This window comes from Electrona antarctica (assembly GCF_951216825.1).
Source record: "Electrona antarctica genome assembly, chromosome: 19".
In the NCBI taxonomy this organism is placed as follows: Eukaryota; Metazoa; Chordata; class Actinopteri; order Myctophiformes; family Myctophidae; genus Electrona; species Electrona antarctica.
This window is the reverse complement of record NC_136800.1, coordinates 20,334,054-20,352,082: the sequence shown is the minus strand read 5'-3', so window position 1 is coordinate 20,352,082 and position 18,029 is coordinate 20,334,054. Positions and strand designations below refer to the sequence as shown.

Sequence of the window (18,029 nt, the reverse complement as noted above, 5' to 3'; positions counted from 1 at the left end):
TATTTATTAACAGTATGCAGAATAGGTACATTTCAAGCACAACTCAATACAAAAACTGTTAACTGTGGACGACACCATAAAGCATTACACTTAGGGTCCATCATTTTCAATTAATCAGAACATTTAGAGACGTACAAATATACACAGTGTAGTTGCTTATTTGGGCTTTCTTCCTAAATGTTCTTTAACCCAGTGGTGCTCAAACATTTTCACGTTGATGTCAAGTCTTGACAGTCAAGAACCCCTATTTCCGCAGACCCCCCTGAAAATATTTTGTGCCAGAGACCCCCATTATGCCCATACAAAATGTGTGTGATTTGAAAATATTCCACATTAAATTTGTATTTATTATAATAATAATAATAATAATAATAATAATAATAATAACAATAATAATAATGATTATTATTATTATTATTATTAACAAGATTTTTCTTTAAAAATAGCAGATCTAATGTGGGCTTGTTTTCATAGACCTGGTTGCTTATTTCTCTCACAATGTGGCAACAGTAGAAAGCAGCAGTTCTTCCTTATCTTTCCAAGATGTCGGTGTACGGGCCAGTGGTGAAGATCCACCCGGTGGTTCTCGCCTCAATCGGCGATTCCTACGAGCGGAGAAACGAAGGGGCGAGCCGTGTGATCGGCACCTTGTTGGGTAAACTAGATATTTACAGTAGAACGGCCGTCCAAGCTGTCAGAACTCAGAAGTTAATCATTTTGCAAGCTAACGATAGCTAGCAGCAGGCTAGCCCCAATACGCTATTTCTGTTAGCTCCACCTCGGAGCTACAGTACAGGGACTGAGGGAACGTATTGGGGCTAGCAGCAGGCTAACTAACGCATGTCCACTAGCTATTATTAGCTAAGCTCATCTGGAGCAGTGGTGAACAGAGCTAACAGCTGGCCTCCTGGTTTCAACCATTAAACATTAGTAATCTTTATCGCCATCAATGTATTCCGTATGAATACATGTTGGCCTCATGTGATAACATGTTAACCTCATGTGATAACATGTTAACCTCATGTGATTAAATAGCATTGACGTTTTAGTTTAGCCGCATCCCAGTGTCGTGTCGGCTCAGTCACCGAGTTGCCTTGCAAGTTGCAACTGGAATGGATGCAAGCTAACCATCGCCTCTGTTGGCTCATGATGATGATGATGATAGTGTTGTTGTGATGTTAGAATGAAATGCTCAATGTGCCATAGTGATATCTAGGTTTAATATGTTATAATGATGTTATGATCTATAATGTGTCATCATATATGTTACAATATGTCATAATCAATGATGCATTATGATCATGTTAATAGTGTGATATTTATAATGTGTTATGCATATTTCTAATCGGGTGTGTGTGTGTCAGATACTGATGTGTTTTTAATGTGTCATTAATGTGTTATTATGATCTCTGTTCCCCAGGAACTGTTGACAAGCACTCCGTTGAGGTGACCAACTGCTTCTCTGTCCCCCACAACGAGTCAGAAGATGAGGTTTGTTATTGATGGCACAAAAACTGTGGTGGTTGTATTGCTGTGTAATATGACCTATTTGTTGGCGATTGCTCCACTCAGCTGTAGATGTGTGTCTTGATTGTGTGTTGTAGTGGCATAAACCAAGTAAAGTAACGAAACCGCTCAATCTTAAGGCGGGCACTCTAGCTGTTGTATGTCAAGTATGTTTATATTTATGTTTATGTCCTGGGGTCAACTATGTCGTTCTATCTTGACAACAGGTTGCTGTGGATATGGAGTTTGCCAAGAACATGTACGACCTCCACAAGAGGGTATCTCCCAGTGAGGTCATCATTGGATGGTGAGAGAATGCATGATGGAGTAGTGAAGTGATTATGTTAAATCCTTGCTTGTCACCATATAATAACGATAACTATATCGTTGTAAAATTAATTCTGGACCTACAGGGGTGACCAATATCGTTGCAATGATTTTGACCGCCAATCCAAATTTGCAACTCAACACATATCCAATCAATCCTTATAAACATGGAACCAAAATCACACTTGTGTGAATTGAGGGGCGCTCTTATCATCATATATCATCACTTTCCGGCGAATCACTTTTGGCATCCTCACTTTTTATCCTCACATTCCGTGCTCAGCCAATCAAATCATCGCTATGGGGTACACACACAAACACAAAGCTGGGCACAGGAGGGGCCCTCAAAAAGTTATGATATTTCTTTAGAAGATTATGTTTCTGTAGTTGTAACAGTTCTTCTTTGTAATACCCTTTATACTGTTGGAACACCTGTTTGTTTCCCTTTTTGAGGGGCGCTAGCCTCCTATGCCCAGATTTCTGGTTTTGTGTACACAAACATTGGCTTGTGATTGACTGATCACCCCATACCGATGATTTGATTGGCTGGCAAAGTACATATTGAAGATAAAAGTGAAGAGACTGAAAAGTGAGGACACAAATTGTGATTGGCCAGAATGAGATGATGTATGATGATAAGAGTGCCCCTCACTTCACACAGGTGTGATTTTTAAATGGTGCCCCATTTGTAAGGAACGCCCCCCGCTGAATAAGCAGAATAAGCTGTTAGGCTATGGTCACACCTAACTATGTCTGCCTATGTGGCCATTTTCTTCAATGGCAACGGAGCGTTTTGTTGGCATTGCACATCTTTCTGTGTGTTGTGATTGTGAATACCTTGGGTTTATGCATTCTTTATGCGGCAGATAGAGAACATCTATTCTCTATAAGTAGAGAACGTATTTGAAGCAGATAAATGCTTGAGAAATGATGTCCTGGCATCTGGCAACATCAAGGCAGAAGTTGCTGCAAGCTACTCTGTTTTTTAGGCTCCGCAAGCTGCATGAAACAGGTGGCTGAGCACAACCTGCAAACAGTGTGCAGCTCTGACCGTAGCCTTAGGCTGCATTGGCAGAGATTTGTCAAATATTTCAATGGGCACAACTCTCATCCTGAGCTGTGCTGCTCATCCCACAAATCAAGTGCATGCCTGCGGTCAGCACCTCCCCACTACTGGTGTGCGCTCCTACCTTCCTGTTTGTTTGATGCCATTTAAAAAGGAAATAAACTGGCATATTGCCAAGAAGCATAATTCACAGAATTGACGCATCAATCACATTGCATACATTGCTATTCCAACTGTTTGTTTTGTACACGACACCGTTGTGTGGCGACGTATAAAACAATGCTTACGTGATGAATCGGGGGGGGGGGGGGGGGAAGTCACAATAGGATAATTTCTAAGTAAATAACTGACAGTTGCAGCCCTAATCGTCAAGTGACTCTCATTAACAGGTATGCCACAGGCTTTGACATCACGGAGCATTCAGTGCTGATCCATGAATACTACAGCCGTGAGGCCACCAACCCCATTCACCTGACTGTGGACTCAGCCCTGCAGAGCGGCAAGATGAACATCCGGGCCTACGTCAGGTGGGCTGATCCGTCTTGTCTGGGAACCCCCAGGTGTCCAGGGGCTCCCCAGCTAAATCATTAACAGTTGGACCTTTCAACGATTAGGTCTGTAACTCCGTGTACAAATGGAACCAAATGGACCCTTAAGTGCTTGACAGAGTCGAACGTAATCGACGCAAGAATACATAAGCAGGTGTATAACGGGTGAGAGACATTCCTCCCTTGCGTTGCGTCGGTTACGTCTTGCGTCTCGCTCCGTCGGGTTGAGATCTGATCCCAAGCCAACGCAACCAAATTGCTTGCGTTGCGTACCTTGCGTCGAAGACACCCTGCCCACCTGGAGGCAGCAGAGAGCAAGAAGGCTTTTCCTCCTCTGCTCAACTGCTCTTGAAAGAGGACAACACTTCCGCCGGCACATTGAGTTGTAAACATAAACACGATCGGCATGGATATATCACATTGGAGGTTAAACAGGACAACATGACATCAGCGTTCGAAGCACTGCTTTGCAAACTCGTCGGTGATTATCAGGCCTGGATTGACGTTATGTCCAGTGGGCAATGGGCCACCCAAATAATGTGCCGCCCCATTGCTTTAATATGTTTTTTGGCCAAATGTTAGCCCTTTGACCCAGTCCAGCCCTGCTTTTCAGACGAGAACTCAGCGGAATTAGAGCGGAGAGAGAGTGTGTGTGTCTCCTAATCATATGCTTCCATTTGGTGACAATTTGACCGTTTACAGACGCGACCAACAAACGGTTTTTTCCGTTGCTTCTGATCATCCACTAGCGGCTTCCTTTGACAATGAATGGTAGACTGTAATCTGCCTGTGTGAACGCAATGATTAATTGATTACAGCACTAGCAAAAGACGCAAAACTTCGTCGTGGTGTGAGCTTGTAGATCGGCAGTGGTATATAGCCTACTTCGATTGATGATATAGTGTAAAACTCATGATGATATAGTGTAAAACTCGTATACAGTTATCTCAACTCATAACAAAAAATAAAGTGGCACGTCAGTACAGTTTATACAATCTAAACATATATAATATTTATAACGCATCGCTATGACGCATCCGCATGTGGTGCCAGGGGGTGTCACAGCTGCCATCTAGTGGGCGAGTAGATGCTTGCACATTAAATATTATAATAGACCGACGTAAACGACGCAAAAAACGCAAGGTTATTTTAGACATGCATAGTCCTTGCGTTTCTTGCGTCCGTTTGACTCCCCCACGCAAGGAACAAAACGGACTATGTAGAGGCCTTTACAGGTCAATTTGGTCCCATTTGCACATGCTCTGAGGTACATTTACACTGAGGATTTGGGGTCGTATCAAATGGGGTTTTGTGGCCCTAATCATTAGGGCCACAAACCCCCATTTGATACGTCCCCAAACACTGGTATGATATGCATTAGGGCCTAATGCATATCAAACCATTGTTTCCTCTAGTCAGAACCTGATAGTGTGGTAGGGAGCTTTCACATCGGACCTGTGCACTGTCATTTTTAATTTTTTGGTCTTTTGCGGTAATTTGCCTTTTTTTACGCCTATTTGCGACCGCCTACTAAAAACCATACTGTGGTGGCTGGTCATGACTGTGGTGGCTCCCCACGCAATAATGCATATAGGGGAAACACTGCAAACTAGGGGTCATTGGAATTAAAAAGGTTGAGAATCACTGCTGCTTTATTATTTTTATTTGACCAATTACTATGATCCTGAATGACACTTTGCTATCCCCACCCCCCACAGTGCACAGATGGGCGTACCCACAAAGACGGTCGGCGTGATGTTCACACCCCTGAGTGTCAAGTACGTCTACTATGACACTGAGAGGATAGGCGGTAAGGAGGATCCACCACAGCAATCACTGACACTAAAAGCATCTTTATCCGTTTTCATATCGTACAACATACAGTATACGCTGATACCCATCTCTATTATTAACCTAGTTAATAATGCATTCAAATACATATCTTTATGGAATTCATAATTCTGTAATTTAATCCTGCTCTTTGATGCTCCATCGTCTCTTGCCTCTGCCAGAATCAACTTGATTATCACATCACAGGTTTACAGGTGTGAAGAAATGTGTTTGTGTGCAGTGCATACTTTCTGTATGCATATACATTTTTGACAAAATTGCCAACTCTTCACACCCCTAGCAGAGACTTGTCAGGTGTTGAACTTACCTGTTAATGTACTGTATAGTTTAACTCACTTCATAATGCTTACACAATGTAATACACACAACCCTTCCCGGGTCTTATGGACATACTGTGCATGGCCTTTTTATTGTATGTCTGTTGCCAACAGCTGATCTGTGTGTGTTTTATGTAAATTAGTGGATCTCCTCCAGAGGACACGGGTGACTCCCGCTCGCAGCAAGGGACTGACCTCTGACCTGTCCCAGGTGGCCTGCTCTGCATCCAGGGTACAGGACATGTTGGCCACCGTGCTGGCGTACATCGAGGACGTGCTGGTGAGTGTTCAACAGAATTAGAACAGTGATGGACGGATGTCTATAAGGGACTATCGGAGGACTCCTGTTGAGCGTCCGTTCCCTTCATTATGTGACACTAATGCAATTAACAGGCTTTATTACACGCTTGAGCGCTCAATTCTGATTGGTCAACCAAGGCTTTCTGCTGTCTGTTATATAGGTTTCAGATCAATAGACTGGGAGCCATATCAATCTTCATAAAATAGACTTGTAAATGATGTTGGTTTAATTAATAATCCTCCCTTCATGTCAGTGAAAACTGTAGGATCTAACAGACAGTTTTCTCTCATTTTAATAAGATCAAATACACATCAACATACATCATCACTGTCGCACAAAGTATAGAACACTAAAATATATAAAACATGTTATCAGTAATCATATCAAACATGTCACCATTATACTAATAGAATTTCAAACAGATCGTTTATACACTACAAAATAAAAGTATGTTATCAGGAATCATTTAATCTGTTTAACTTATCTGTCCACCATAGCTGTGTCTGTCTGTTATACCAAAGCAATTCAAAACTGAATGATACATACATATATGATAAATAATCACAAACCAATCCCTTCTGATTACTATGGAGATCTCCTAATCGATACCAGATCAATATATTCAGTACTTCTTTTTATGGGAGTCTAGACGTTCTAACTGTGGTTTTAGAATGTCGTAGTGACAGAGATCTTCCATGGTAACATCTTCAGAGACGGACCACAATAATTATAATTGCCAATGTATGGAAACAGTGTCTCAGTGAAGGTGTGTGTGAAGGTGTGTAGGGGTAGGCTTGTCTCCGAATCAGGATCAGAGAAGGACAGCTGTCGTCTGCCCCAGTCCAGCCGGACTCTGATCTTCCAGGGTTTCCAATCCACTGAGAGAACGGTACACCCTGATGAGGTGACTGCTCTGTATTGATCCTCATAGAACCGTATAAACCAGTAGTGTCCTCTCCATATGTCTCCTTTCCTCTGGAAAGACTCCTCACAGACGCCTACTAGCCAGTCTTCATTGTCTCCAACCTCAACATCCCAGCTGTGAGACCCGCAGCTAAAGCCCTCGGAACCGAGGACGTTGTACCAGTCAAACCTCTCTGGGTTGTCAGGAAGCTGCTGTTCCTCTGCACGTCTCACGCTGGTCAGATCGTCAGACAGCATGAGCACTGGATGTGCAGTGTTGGGGTCCAGGATGACAGGAGTGTAAGAGACAATGTCCTTCATCTTGTCCCAGACTCTGAAGGTCAGGTTCTTCAGGTGCTTGGCCTCGTCAATCAGCGCTCCTGAGAGCGGCGGTGGGTCGTGCAGGGTGAGCTGGACTCCCTCCATCGTGGTCTTGTAATTCTGCAGGAATGAGACGGGGTCGTCGGCTCTCAGCTGGGACTCAGCAGCTTGGATTGCATTGGAGAGGGTTTCCATTTCTCTGCTCAGACCCTCAATCCTCTCCTTCATCTCCTGACTCTTCTGAGCCTCTTCCTCCCGCAAAGTGGTGATCCTGGCCTCCTCTTCCTCCTGTAGGAACCGACGAAGATTCTCAAACTGTTCCTTAATCTGCGTTTCTGTGTTCCTGACCTGAACCTTCATGTGATTTTCTGTTATGTCGTAATCCTTTTTAACTTTATCAAAGACCTTCAGTTTCTCTTTTAAAGGCTCCAGTGATTCCTGGACCATCTGTTTGTACCTTCTGTTTGTAACGTCCACGGGTAAGAACTTGTGTCCGGCGTGTTTCTCAGAATCGTGACACACAGGACACACCAGCTGTTGGTCGTCCAGACAGAAGAGCTTGAGCTTCTCACAGTGTTCGGTGCAGAGGACCTCGGAGCTCACTGATGAGGACATTTTGTCTGTTGGTCACACACCTGATCTGGAATCTTCTCTGAGGCTGTTACACCAGAGGAACACTAGAAGACAAAACAACAATAATATTATGAGTATCAATAGTAGTAGTGTTTATACTAATGGTTGTGGCATTCCATAGTAACAGTTTTAGCACTTATCTGCCTGTTCTTACCTCAGTATCCCAGTACCCAGGTTTGTTCAAATGATCTGTCAGTCTATTAACGGTCTGTTCTGGCGAGGGCTGTAGATGCAGACCTGTGTCTTTGGATGATTCTGGAGGGCAGTAGATGTAGAGGCACGGCTGCTCCAAGTTATTAGAAGGAATGTCTCTGTGGTCAATACTACCCTCTAGACTTTAGTTTCAGACGGGACTACTAGTTAATCAAAAGTCAGGCTGCATTTACCCAGACCTACAGCAGGTGTGTGTGTGCAGGGTCAGCGGATCTCCCTCTGGTGTGGGGAGAAAAGGTAATGGAATGAGCCAGGGATTCTTGTGTGTGTATAATGTGAGTCCTTTTGGGGTCCCGCCTCTAGCTGCAACCTTATGCACATGTTGACTGAGTTAGCAATCAATGATCATCATTGTAGTTTCATTCTTGATTAGGTTACTTGTGAATGGCTTCATATTGGTTCCATTGTCATGGGTGAACAAGAGTCAACAATATTGATTATAGCGTGTATGCGTGTGCGGATGGGTTTCAGAGTTTGGCTACGTGTACCCACCAAGATTGGGATGCTTTGCGTTCCATCCAAATCACTGTTGTGTGAATGTAGAACAGACACTGGATTTTAGAATGTAATAATTACAACGCACGCAACCTATTTTTAAAGTTGAAGGGTTTATATATTTAAACGGGGACGTTGCTGACTATTTCGTTGCCCTGCGCATGATGTTTGTGCTCTGCTCTCGGGTATTACTATTCGGTTCCGGGCGGACCCGTGCTACCCTCTAGTAGTAAATTAATTTCTTAAACGGGGAAGAGCCATGCCTGCTTGTCTTTTCTCAGTTGTAAGGTGCTAAATGTTATTATTTTTTCCCCCCCCTTTCCATATGAACCTAGAAATCCATATTCCCTGAATTGTTTATCATCCACGTCCACTCCACTGTAAAGTAATCAGGGGAGAATGTTCATCGTAATTGCACTTATTCTTGAGTTCAGCCTTAGGAAGGGAATTAGATTCCATCTATGCAAAGCTGATTTTAGGACAATAATTAGCCTGCCTCAACTTTGAAGGCTCTATGCCTGGCCACATTTATTCCCAAATATTAGATTTCTTCACTTCCCATTTCAAATATTTCTTTCCCACAAGCTCCTTGGGACGGTAACGTTTAGAGCCATGACCTGTGTTTTAGAAGTATTGAGCTTATATCGGATAATTCACCATATCCTGATAATGGTGACATCACTTTGTTAAATGACCCCTCAGGCTCCCCCCTACGTACACCAAGAACATAGCGACCTTATGTTCGGTACCACCCATCCTAATGCCTTTAACGGCTTCACTCTGTTAAAAGATGTGTACGTGTCATTGTTCATTGTGTCATTGTTTGTGTCTCCCCCAGTCTGGCAAGGTGACGGCAGACAACAGTGTGGGGCGTTTCCTAATGGACCTGATCAATAAGGTGCCCACCATATCAGCCGAGGACTTTGAGACCATGCTCAACTCCAACATCAACGTGAGTATCACTCCACAGCCACGAATTACAACAGTGTTCATAATCGTAATATCGCTTTTCAAAGTACCCAAAGTCGCTTTAGATAAAGAAAATGAAGGAACCAACTAACAGTCACGATAGTTGCCGTTCCTTTGGTTCAGCATGTCCAATTAAACATTTTCAAAGATGGCCGATGTACAAGCTCAAAACGTGTGGCAATGTGATGTGTTGAGAGCTAGTACATTGGCTATTTTTTAAATTTATATATAAAATGGGTAAATAGGGCATCCCTACTTTTTTTTGGATTAAGAAATTTCAGAAATAGCAGACCTTTTTAATTGTATGTAAAAAAACGGAAAAGAGAAGCGTAATCTATGTTTTCCCTGTCTAAACTCTAAATAAAATAGCAGAACTGCAAGCTCACACCGCATCGCAGCTTGTAGATTTGTAGAGCTTGTAGATTTCTTTTGTGCTATGAATACGAGTGCCCTTGAGATTTTTACTTATCATTTGGTTTGCCTTGTGCACAACAAGTTTGACAACCACTGCTGTATGGATTTCCAAGGTTTTCAGGCTGCGACACCCCAAAATAATCATCTTTGATACGCAATGTTTGACATTTTGATTAAAATGTCTTAAAAGTAAATTACAAATGTGCAGAAACTTTGTATACACTTATACTGTATGTTTGCTTGTTTACTGTTGAGTGAGAAACGTTTCACATTAAACAAATCATCTGGGGACCCCACAAAATAATTTGGCAACCAGTGCTCTAGATCAGAGCTTCAGGTAAATATTTGAAATGTAAACACCTTGTTTCCTCTTGTCACAGGACCTGTTGATGGTGACCTATCTGTCCAACCTCACCCAAGCTCAAATAGCCCTGAATGAGAAGCTGGTGCTGCTCTGAACACCAGAAGAAGACAAGGATTCTTTTTTTTTTAGTGGTTAATATTTAATTTTTGTACACTATTTTTTTTTCTTTTTTTTGGTTCAGGTGAAGAATAAAGGTGTGGTCAGTTATTTCTGGGAGTCATTGTTTGGTCATTATTATCATTGGCTGTGTTCTAATCTACGGTTTTATTCTCAACAGGAGAAGATGACAATTGAGTTTAGAGCTGGATTTTGGTTGTTCATTTTAATAATCTTGTATGACTTTGTTAGTGACTGGTGTGATTCATAAGGTCCTGAATAATTCAAGTTCACAACTGTTGGGTCACTGGCAGACCTTTAGGGCAAAGAGCTTTTATTTATCACATTCAAGAGTACGTTATGACAATTAATACAAATGTTTGTTTTATATTTCAAAGGTTGTAGCAATATTCTACAACTCAAGTTACATTAATGTCTGACAACAATATTAACAATGCATGAAACAATTGTGCAAGACAAATTGATCAAGATTGAGAACTTCTTTGTCTCAATAAATGTGCATTAAAAACTGGGAACAAAAAAAACATTTGAATACGTTTTAAAAACCCTGTAACAAGCCATGCCTCGCTAAGAGACATGTAAAGCTTTAGTGCAAAATCTGGACATTAGAAAATTACAAATTAGTGCAGCAAGTCTAGGCAAGTAGCAGCATGAATCTGGCATTACAATCAATCAAGGCTGTCAATCTTGTATTGCTGTTTTGATTTTGGTCACAGTAAAATCCTCTGTTAATTAAAGCTAGAATCCAGAACTTATAATAAATAAACGTTTTTGTATGGTGGCAATCTGGTGGAGTCAGGTTAGTAATACCAGGAGGTCAATACAAAAGTCGGGTAGGACACCTACTGGTTGACAGGTGGTACTGCTTGTGCCTGCCCTCTTTACAGAACGGTAGAAGTTTGGCAGACTGTCAAGCAAGGGTTCAAATCAGGTCATGAAAGTTTCATGATGAAACTTACAGACAGATTGCAGCTTTAATTTTATAGGATTTTTTTACCATGTGTAAAAAAACAAAACAAAAAACACTATTGAAGCAACCACGTCAAGGTTTGTCCGCTGCAGGTACAGCAGCGGTGGTGGTGGTCTTGCTCACTCCTTGCGGGGCTTTGATCATCTGCTCGACGTACAGGTACCCCCGCAGCGCCCCATCGTACACCGAGTCTCCAGTCGACTTGGCGATCTCCGTGGCCCGCTCCGGGTAGTACATGGAGGCGCCCACGGTCATCAGGGTGGCCGGGTAGATCACGCGCTTCGTCCTGGACCCTCTCGCCAGAAGCAGCCCGACGACGCCGAGGAAGCCGATCACTCCGGCCCGCGGGTAGAACGACTCCGGCGGGTCCTTAAGATAGACGTACCCCTCGTGTCCGCAGCGCAGCACGCTGTCGACCTTCGGCTTGAGCGCGCCGTAGGACGCGCGACACCAGGCCGAGTAGGGCGCCACCATCTGCCGCAGCGTGGAGATGCCCCGCTCCACCTGCCCGGCCTCGGGGGGTTCTACATGCCGGAGCTTTGCGTGCTCGGGCGTGATGTACAGAGAGAGGTCGTCCCTGTTCAGGCCGGTGTTCGTCGGTTGTTCTTCAGAAGCTGCAAACACGGTTATTGACACTAGACTCAGAGCCCCCGGCATGGTGCTTACACCTGTCACCTTGAACATGATCGTTGTGTAGTGTACAGTACGGTGGCCGGGATATCTGTGTGTGGTGGTCACTTCCTATGCCCAAAAAATATTACACTTTACTATTATAGTCTGTTAGTCAGAGTCGTCAGAGTCAGGCAGTGCCTTATACAGCCAACTTTCAAATCAATATTTGTCTACTAGCTCTAGACTATTTCACGGTATTTATGTATTTAGTAACATTTCTACTAACGCAACTAAGTAAATGAACACTACTAATTCTGCCTTTAGGTGGATGTATAAGTGTAAAGTGTCCCCTTTATGTTTCTAAATGGAGTCAAAAATGTTCAAACAAGTATCCTACCCATAGTGGAAGTGCATGCTTCACATGCGTTGTTAAATAATAATAAATAAATACATACCGGTAAACACGTACCCTACATACACGTGACGTCACGTTTCTATGGCAACTAGAAAGAAACCCTGATCGTCGCCTGGGAAACAGCAGGTAACAACAAGAAGCTTTTTGGGAATCAATCAACTCATCTGCTGTCGGACACGTTGAAGTTTGATATCAAGCAAACTTGAAGTAACTTGTCAGCGTTTTGCATTGATCTACTTATTAATGCAGCAGTTATAACAGTACTGTTCTTGGTGATATAGATATAGCCTACGGTAGTTTTGTTTTGCAAAAGTCAATACAAAATGGAAGGACTTGGGGTGTCATCACTACAAAGCCTTCAGGCACTCTCTGCCTTGCTATCTCAAGAGGACGACGATGAAGAAGATAAAGTAAGATACTACGAATTTAGTAAGCTACTGTATAAGTAGTAAAGATCTAATGTATATAATATCCTACTCTATTTTATTTGTCCATGTACTGTAATTAAACAGAAAGTGGGCCCTTCTGCACAATTGGGACCTGGACACATAGGACCTGCAGCTAAAGCCGGCAAAGAGGGTAACGTATACTACAGACAGTGACTACACACTTATAAGACTGGATAGCCTTCTTCCATTGCTTCCCCCTGTAGCTATTTAAATACACTTAGGCCTATACAATATCTTGTAAAATATGTGCAATATTCATTCAGTATGGATTCTGTATAGGCCTACACTTGCATTACAATGAATTATATAAGATCTATATAAGATTTGTAGGCTTATATGTCTACTTCTTATTGTGGCTCAGGAGGTAGAGCAGGTCGTCCAATGATCCATGGGTCGGCGGTTCGAATCCCGGCTCCTCCTGTCTACATGTCGAAGTGTCCTTGGGCAAGACACTGAACCCCAAATTGCTCCCGATGTGCTGGTTGGTACCTTGCATGGCGTCCGCCGCAATCGGTGTACGAATGTGTGTGTGAATGTAATGCACTATGTACAGCTCCTTGGATAAAGGCGCTATATAAATGCACCATTTGCCATTTACCATTTATTTGTTTGTTTTATTTGTGTGAAGCTAAAAACATCAAACTCCCCAACACTGATAATGCTGTAGCTTCAAGATTGCATGCTTGTAGTGTATTCGACAGCCTTTTTTTGTTATTTTATCGTAGTTTAACTACTCAAGCTACAAGCTACAATTTTGGGCAATAAGGTTAATACTTTATATTAATTTTACCATTAGTGTTCTTGTACCAGAAACCCCTTTGAAAAACAGGGGCTGTCCCTTATTCTTCAATCCTGATTGCTTTGACGGCACACAGAATTTAGCAGGAGATTTGTGACTCCTGAATTTTTACACGTTCGCCTGCTGTGCTTCTGAATTGTATAGTTTCTCCTGAAAATAAACCTTAATTCTGACCACTCGACCCAGACATATGGTAAAGTCAGCATGCCCATAGGTGTTACACACCCCACTGATAAGCAGCAGCCAGGGCCATAATGTTATACTATTAAGTCAGTATTATTATGTATGTACCTGATTATATCACGCTGTTTGCAAATTTGTCCACCAGAGGGTGGTGAAAATTCCAAAACAAACGTGCTGAAACACATGGCTCAAGTATGCACACACACTTAGGTTGCCATGTGGTACAGCAGTATGTGCACTTGTGCATGCATGCGTGACTGCATGTGTAATTAATTTCTATTGTGATTCACGTTCAACTAGTGACAACAACAGCGTACACAAAGAGGAACACTAAAGACATCTGGTGTGAGGAGGAGGTGGCGGAGGCCTCCCACTATGAAGACCTGACTGACCCACGACCCCAGCCTGAGTAAGACAACACAACATCTAGGATGAAAAGAAAAGGCAACAACATTGTCATGAGTCAGACAGTAGGGCACTGACCAGTACTAGTTTGTGTTCCATGTATTGCACTGAAAATAGCTGATCTCAGCCCACAGTGTGCGGCATGTGAGTTTATAGATCTGCTATTTTCAGTGTGTAACATTTCAGTTTTCAGTTTGATACAATTAGCTTTATCTGGCTATCTTTATTGAATCGAATTGGGGTACATGGGCTCAAACTGGGACCTCTGAAATTAAGACTTTTAAAGCTTTTAAAACACTTATGCAATACAAGTATACTTATAAGGAAACCGTTTCCGCTGCTCAGTAAATTCTGTTTTAAATTAACCTGTGTCAAAGCACGTCGAAACATGTCGAAAATGTACCTTGGTGTGCAAGTATGTGTTTTCACCATCTTTCATCAATTTCCAATTCCAGCAAACTGGCCTGACCTCCAGTGACACTGACTCACCTCTGCTTACTTCCTTGTAATTGCTTCCTGGCTCTTGTTGTATTTTTCTCTCTGAGGAGATGCCACAGCGTCACACTTCATTTATGCTCTGGCATACGATGGTGCTGCGTGCCAAAAATAGCCGAAATACAAGCTCACATCATGTCGCAGACTGTAGATCGGCTATTTTCAGCACAAGACATGCGTATGGTTGTGTGACAAAGAAGCATAAATCAGGCTTCACAATTAGATGAATACTGATTGTGTGTGTGTGTGTGTGTGTGTGTGTGTGTGTGTGTAGTTATGAGATCATCTTGAAGCAAAGCGTGGGTACAGAGGATCTGTTTTTGGGGATGAGCAGGAAGGATCCGTCATCCATGTGCTGTGAAGCCATGCTGGTATGGGAATATGTTCTGGTTTTCATTGATTGATTGATAGAGTATTTTATTACAGTTTGAAGCAGTACAGCAGTACAATAAAAACTATGGTGGGGGGGTGCTTGTTTTAATTGTGGTCCAGCTGGTGATCTGGTATAACGACAACAATTATGCAGTATTGAAAGCAATGTGTACAATATTGTGATGTTACCTTTTTCTGCAATCTCAGGTGAGAGTCCAACTTCCAGACACCAAAGCAGCAGACGTAGTCCTGGATGTAAAAGAAACATTCCTTGATCTGCGGACTCCGAAATAGTAAGAGAGACATTAAAGGACCTAGTGGCAATACCTGTCATTGTCTATTCACAGCTCCAGTCATATATAAATCATACATAAACAGGTTATATTTAGAATTTGCATTTATTTATATTTTATATCTGAATAATTGTTTCAATGCCTGTTCTCCAGGGACTAGTTTTGGCTCTGCTAGACATTTCAAATCAATACATTTAATGGTAACAATAACTCAAAATTGACAAATAACAAAGTCAACAGAATTTTCATTGTGTTGGAGTACCTATCTCAAGGATTTTCACGTCTCAAAAATCAAAGAAACCACAGTCTGCTTTGGAATAGTCAACAACAGGAATATCAACTGGTTTTAAAGGACCACTGCTGTGGTTCTCTTTAAAACCACTTGAGCCCTATTTTATGCTTAACCTATTCGAAAATAGCCAATCCGCTATTTTCAAAAGATTTTGAGATATAATGAATGACATTCCCAAAATAGGTGAAAGTGGTTATTAAGCAACTACTCCTTTGTTTTTCTCCTTGGCTGACTGCAACTCAATCTAAACTTAAAAGAGCCAATTCTCTCTGGAAAAGACATTTCCAGCTTCTTTCATGTGAGATGATCGTGATCTGGGTTTTGATTCCTCGTTTATGAGGTATTTGATATAATCTCTCTCTTTCTCTCCTCCTCTGTGTCTCTCTCTCTCTCTGTCTCTCCTACTCTCTTTCATCATCTGTCCACTTCCCTTCTCCCATCTCCTTACTTCTCACACCTGTCCTCTCGTCTCTGATCGCATCCCACATTCCCTCCCCTCCACTCTTCTTGTCTCATTTCTTCATTGCTCATATCCTCCCTTCTTCCTCCTCCTCCTCCTCCTCCTCCTCAGTAAACTAGGTCTCCATCTTCCCCATCCAGTCCACAGCCAAAAGGGAAAGGCCCAGTTCTACAGTGGAAAAGGGCAATTGGAAGTCACTCTGTTAATGAATCGTCCCATGGATTCTATCAATTTGCAATAAGATAGAAATATATTTGGCTTTTCTGCCTTTATTGATAGATACAAGTGAATATTGACAGGAAAGAGGGAGAGAGAGACGGCAAGAGACATGCAGCAAAGGTCGTCATGAGCAAGACTCGAACACACAACATGCTGTCAGGCCAGAGCCTATATGTGGCATGCACCTGGACCGCTAGGCCAGCGGGTGCCCTTTTGTCCCTTCTTTTTAGAATTAATTCCTTTTTTTGAGTGCACTCCAAGGAACAGCTTTGTCCCTATGGGACTATGTGACTGTGTTACTATGTTACTATGTTTAGAGTACCAATAGGGGGTAATGTTGCACCACTCGCTTCAGACGGTCTGATTTTTAGAGAGAGAAACAGGGAAAATAATATAAACATGTTTTTTGCAACAATTTTCTTCATTTTGTTGAGGAAATGCAGAGCCAGATCACTCATAGCATCTCTGAGGATAGAATTCTGGATGAGCAGGACATGTGCAGCATTTTGTACAAAACGGGCCACTCCTGAAAACTTAAACATAAACAATGTGTTTTGCAGAAATCTGCCTCATGGTGGCGCTATAACCAACAGATGTGGAGGGATGCAGGGAAAATGTTTTTCCATGGCCTCTAAGGAATGTGCATACATAAGTTGTATAAAGATCGATGCAGTTATAGGTAAAAAAACCCAGGAATTGCTACAAATTTATAAAATGTGTACGAGTAATCTACAGAAATGTGTTTTGCCTAAATCGGTCTCATGGTGGTGCTATAACAGGCCGTTGAGGAATATTTGAGGCAGAGGTTTGTCGTTGGCATCCAGGGAGTGTGTGTGCAAAGTTTGGCATGGATCGGGCCAACGGTGCCGGAGATTAGCTGGTAACGGACGGATGGAAGGACGGACACACGCACACACACGGACGGACGGTGTGCAAAACATACTCTCTCCCCATGCCTTCGGCCTGGTGGAGACAAAAAGAGAACTGCCAAGATCAGTTCTGGTTTGTGTTCAGGCAACCTTTTTTTAGCTCTGAGTACTGCTATTGAACTGAATGACATCCTTTTATTAAATTGAATAAGAATGACATTAAATGCTGTCTTGTCTTTTACAGTTATACTACACAGTTCATGTTAATTTTAATTCAACTGTGGAAGTGTACAAATGCAACTAAATAGACCGATAACGCAGAGCATTTTACTGTGCATGACATATTACACAGTGTCTCCTAGTACCCTATTGTTTTGAATATAAGACTACGTTTTTTTTCCAATGGAACTATCCTAAAAAACGGTTTCGTATTATAATCGGGACTAGACTATTTGACTTTCAATGTTCTTTTTCCACAAATGAGTCTTATAATCACAGTATTTTCGGCATAATACGGTACTAGTGACACCATAATATTATCACATTAACAAACATGTGATTTCAGAATGGGTTCTTTCCTTGCATTCTCCCTATTTAAGTATTCATTTCATAAATTACTTTCTGTAATGTATGTTATATTATCAATCATATTATTATCTTATATATCAGGGGTTTTTCAGGCCAAGAACCCCTTAGCTGTGAGAGATGAAGAAGGGACCCCCATTACCTTGTTTACAATTGTGAGATTTAACCTTTTCATAGATTTCATAGCTTCATTGACTATCATCAGTGCTGTGTAAATTAATGTTTTTTTTTGTTCATTTCATACACTTAAACCTTCAACAGCCTAC

At 42.1% G+C, this 18,029-nt stretch overlaps 4 protein-coding genes across 4 annotated transcripts; 2 read left to right on the top strand and 2 right to left on the bottom strand.

The window, feature by feature from the left end:
* The first annotated feature begins 496 nt into the window (after positions 1-496).
* Positions 497-10,435, top strand: LOC306942984 (eukaryotic translation initiation factor 3 subunit F-like). Its single transcript, XM_079529188.1, has 8 exons — positions 497-655; positions 1,421-1,491; positions 1,734-1,813; positions 3,289-3,426; positions 5,166-5,257; positions 5,759-5,895; positions 9,320-9,433; positions 10,245-10,435. Exons 1-8 carry the CDS (start codon positions 544-546, stop codon positions 10,320-10,322), a joined length of 822 nt encoding a protein of 273 aa, XP_079385314.1. The 5' UTR covers positions 497-543; the 3' UTR covers positions 10,323-10,435.
* LOC306943727 (nuclear factor 7, ovary-like) lies at positions 6,583-7,991 on the bottom strand (the record flags this gene model as incomplete). Its single annotated transcript, XM_079530255.1, has 2 exons — positions 7,928-7,991; positions 6,583-7,817 (listed from the first exon to the last, which is right to left on the bottom strand). Exon 2 carries the CDS (start codon positions 7,753-7,755, stop codon positions 6,583-6,585), a length of 1,173 nt encoding a protein of 390 aa, XP_079386381.1. The 5' UTR covers positions 7,756-7,817; positions 7,928-7,991.
* LOC306942985 (MICOS complex subunit Mic26-like) lies at positions 10,275-12,029 on the bottom strand. The gene has a single exon (XM_079529189.1). The coding sequence runs from the start codon at positions 11,997-11,999 to the stop codon at positions 11,388-11,390; it is 612 nt and encodes a 203-aa protein (XP_079385315.1). The 5' UTR covers positions 12,000-12,029; the 3' UTR covers positions 10,275-11,387.
* A 636-nt stretch (positions 12,030-12,665) lies between these two features.
* dnaaf6 (dynein axonemal assembly factor 6) lies at positions 12,666-16,431 on the top strand (the record flags this gene model as incomplete). The annotated part of the gene is made up of 6 exons (XM_079530046.1): positions 12,666-12,752; positions 12,855-12,921; positions 14,074-14,182; positions 14,948-15,044; positions 15,253-15,338; positions 16,202-16,431. 6 exons carry the CDS (start codon positions 12,666-12,668, stop codon positions 16,329-16,331), a joined length of 576 nt encoding a protein of 191 aa, XP_079386172.1. The 3' UTR covers positions 16,332-16,431.
* Between the last annotated feature and the right edge of the window lie 1,598 nt (positions 16,432-18,029).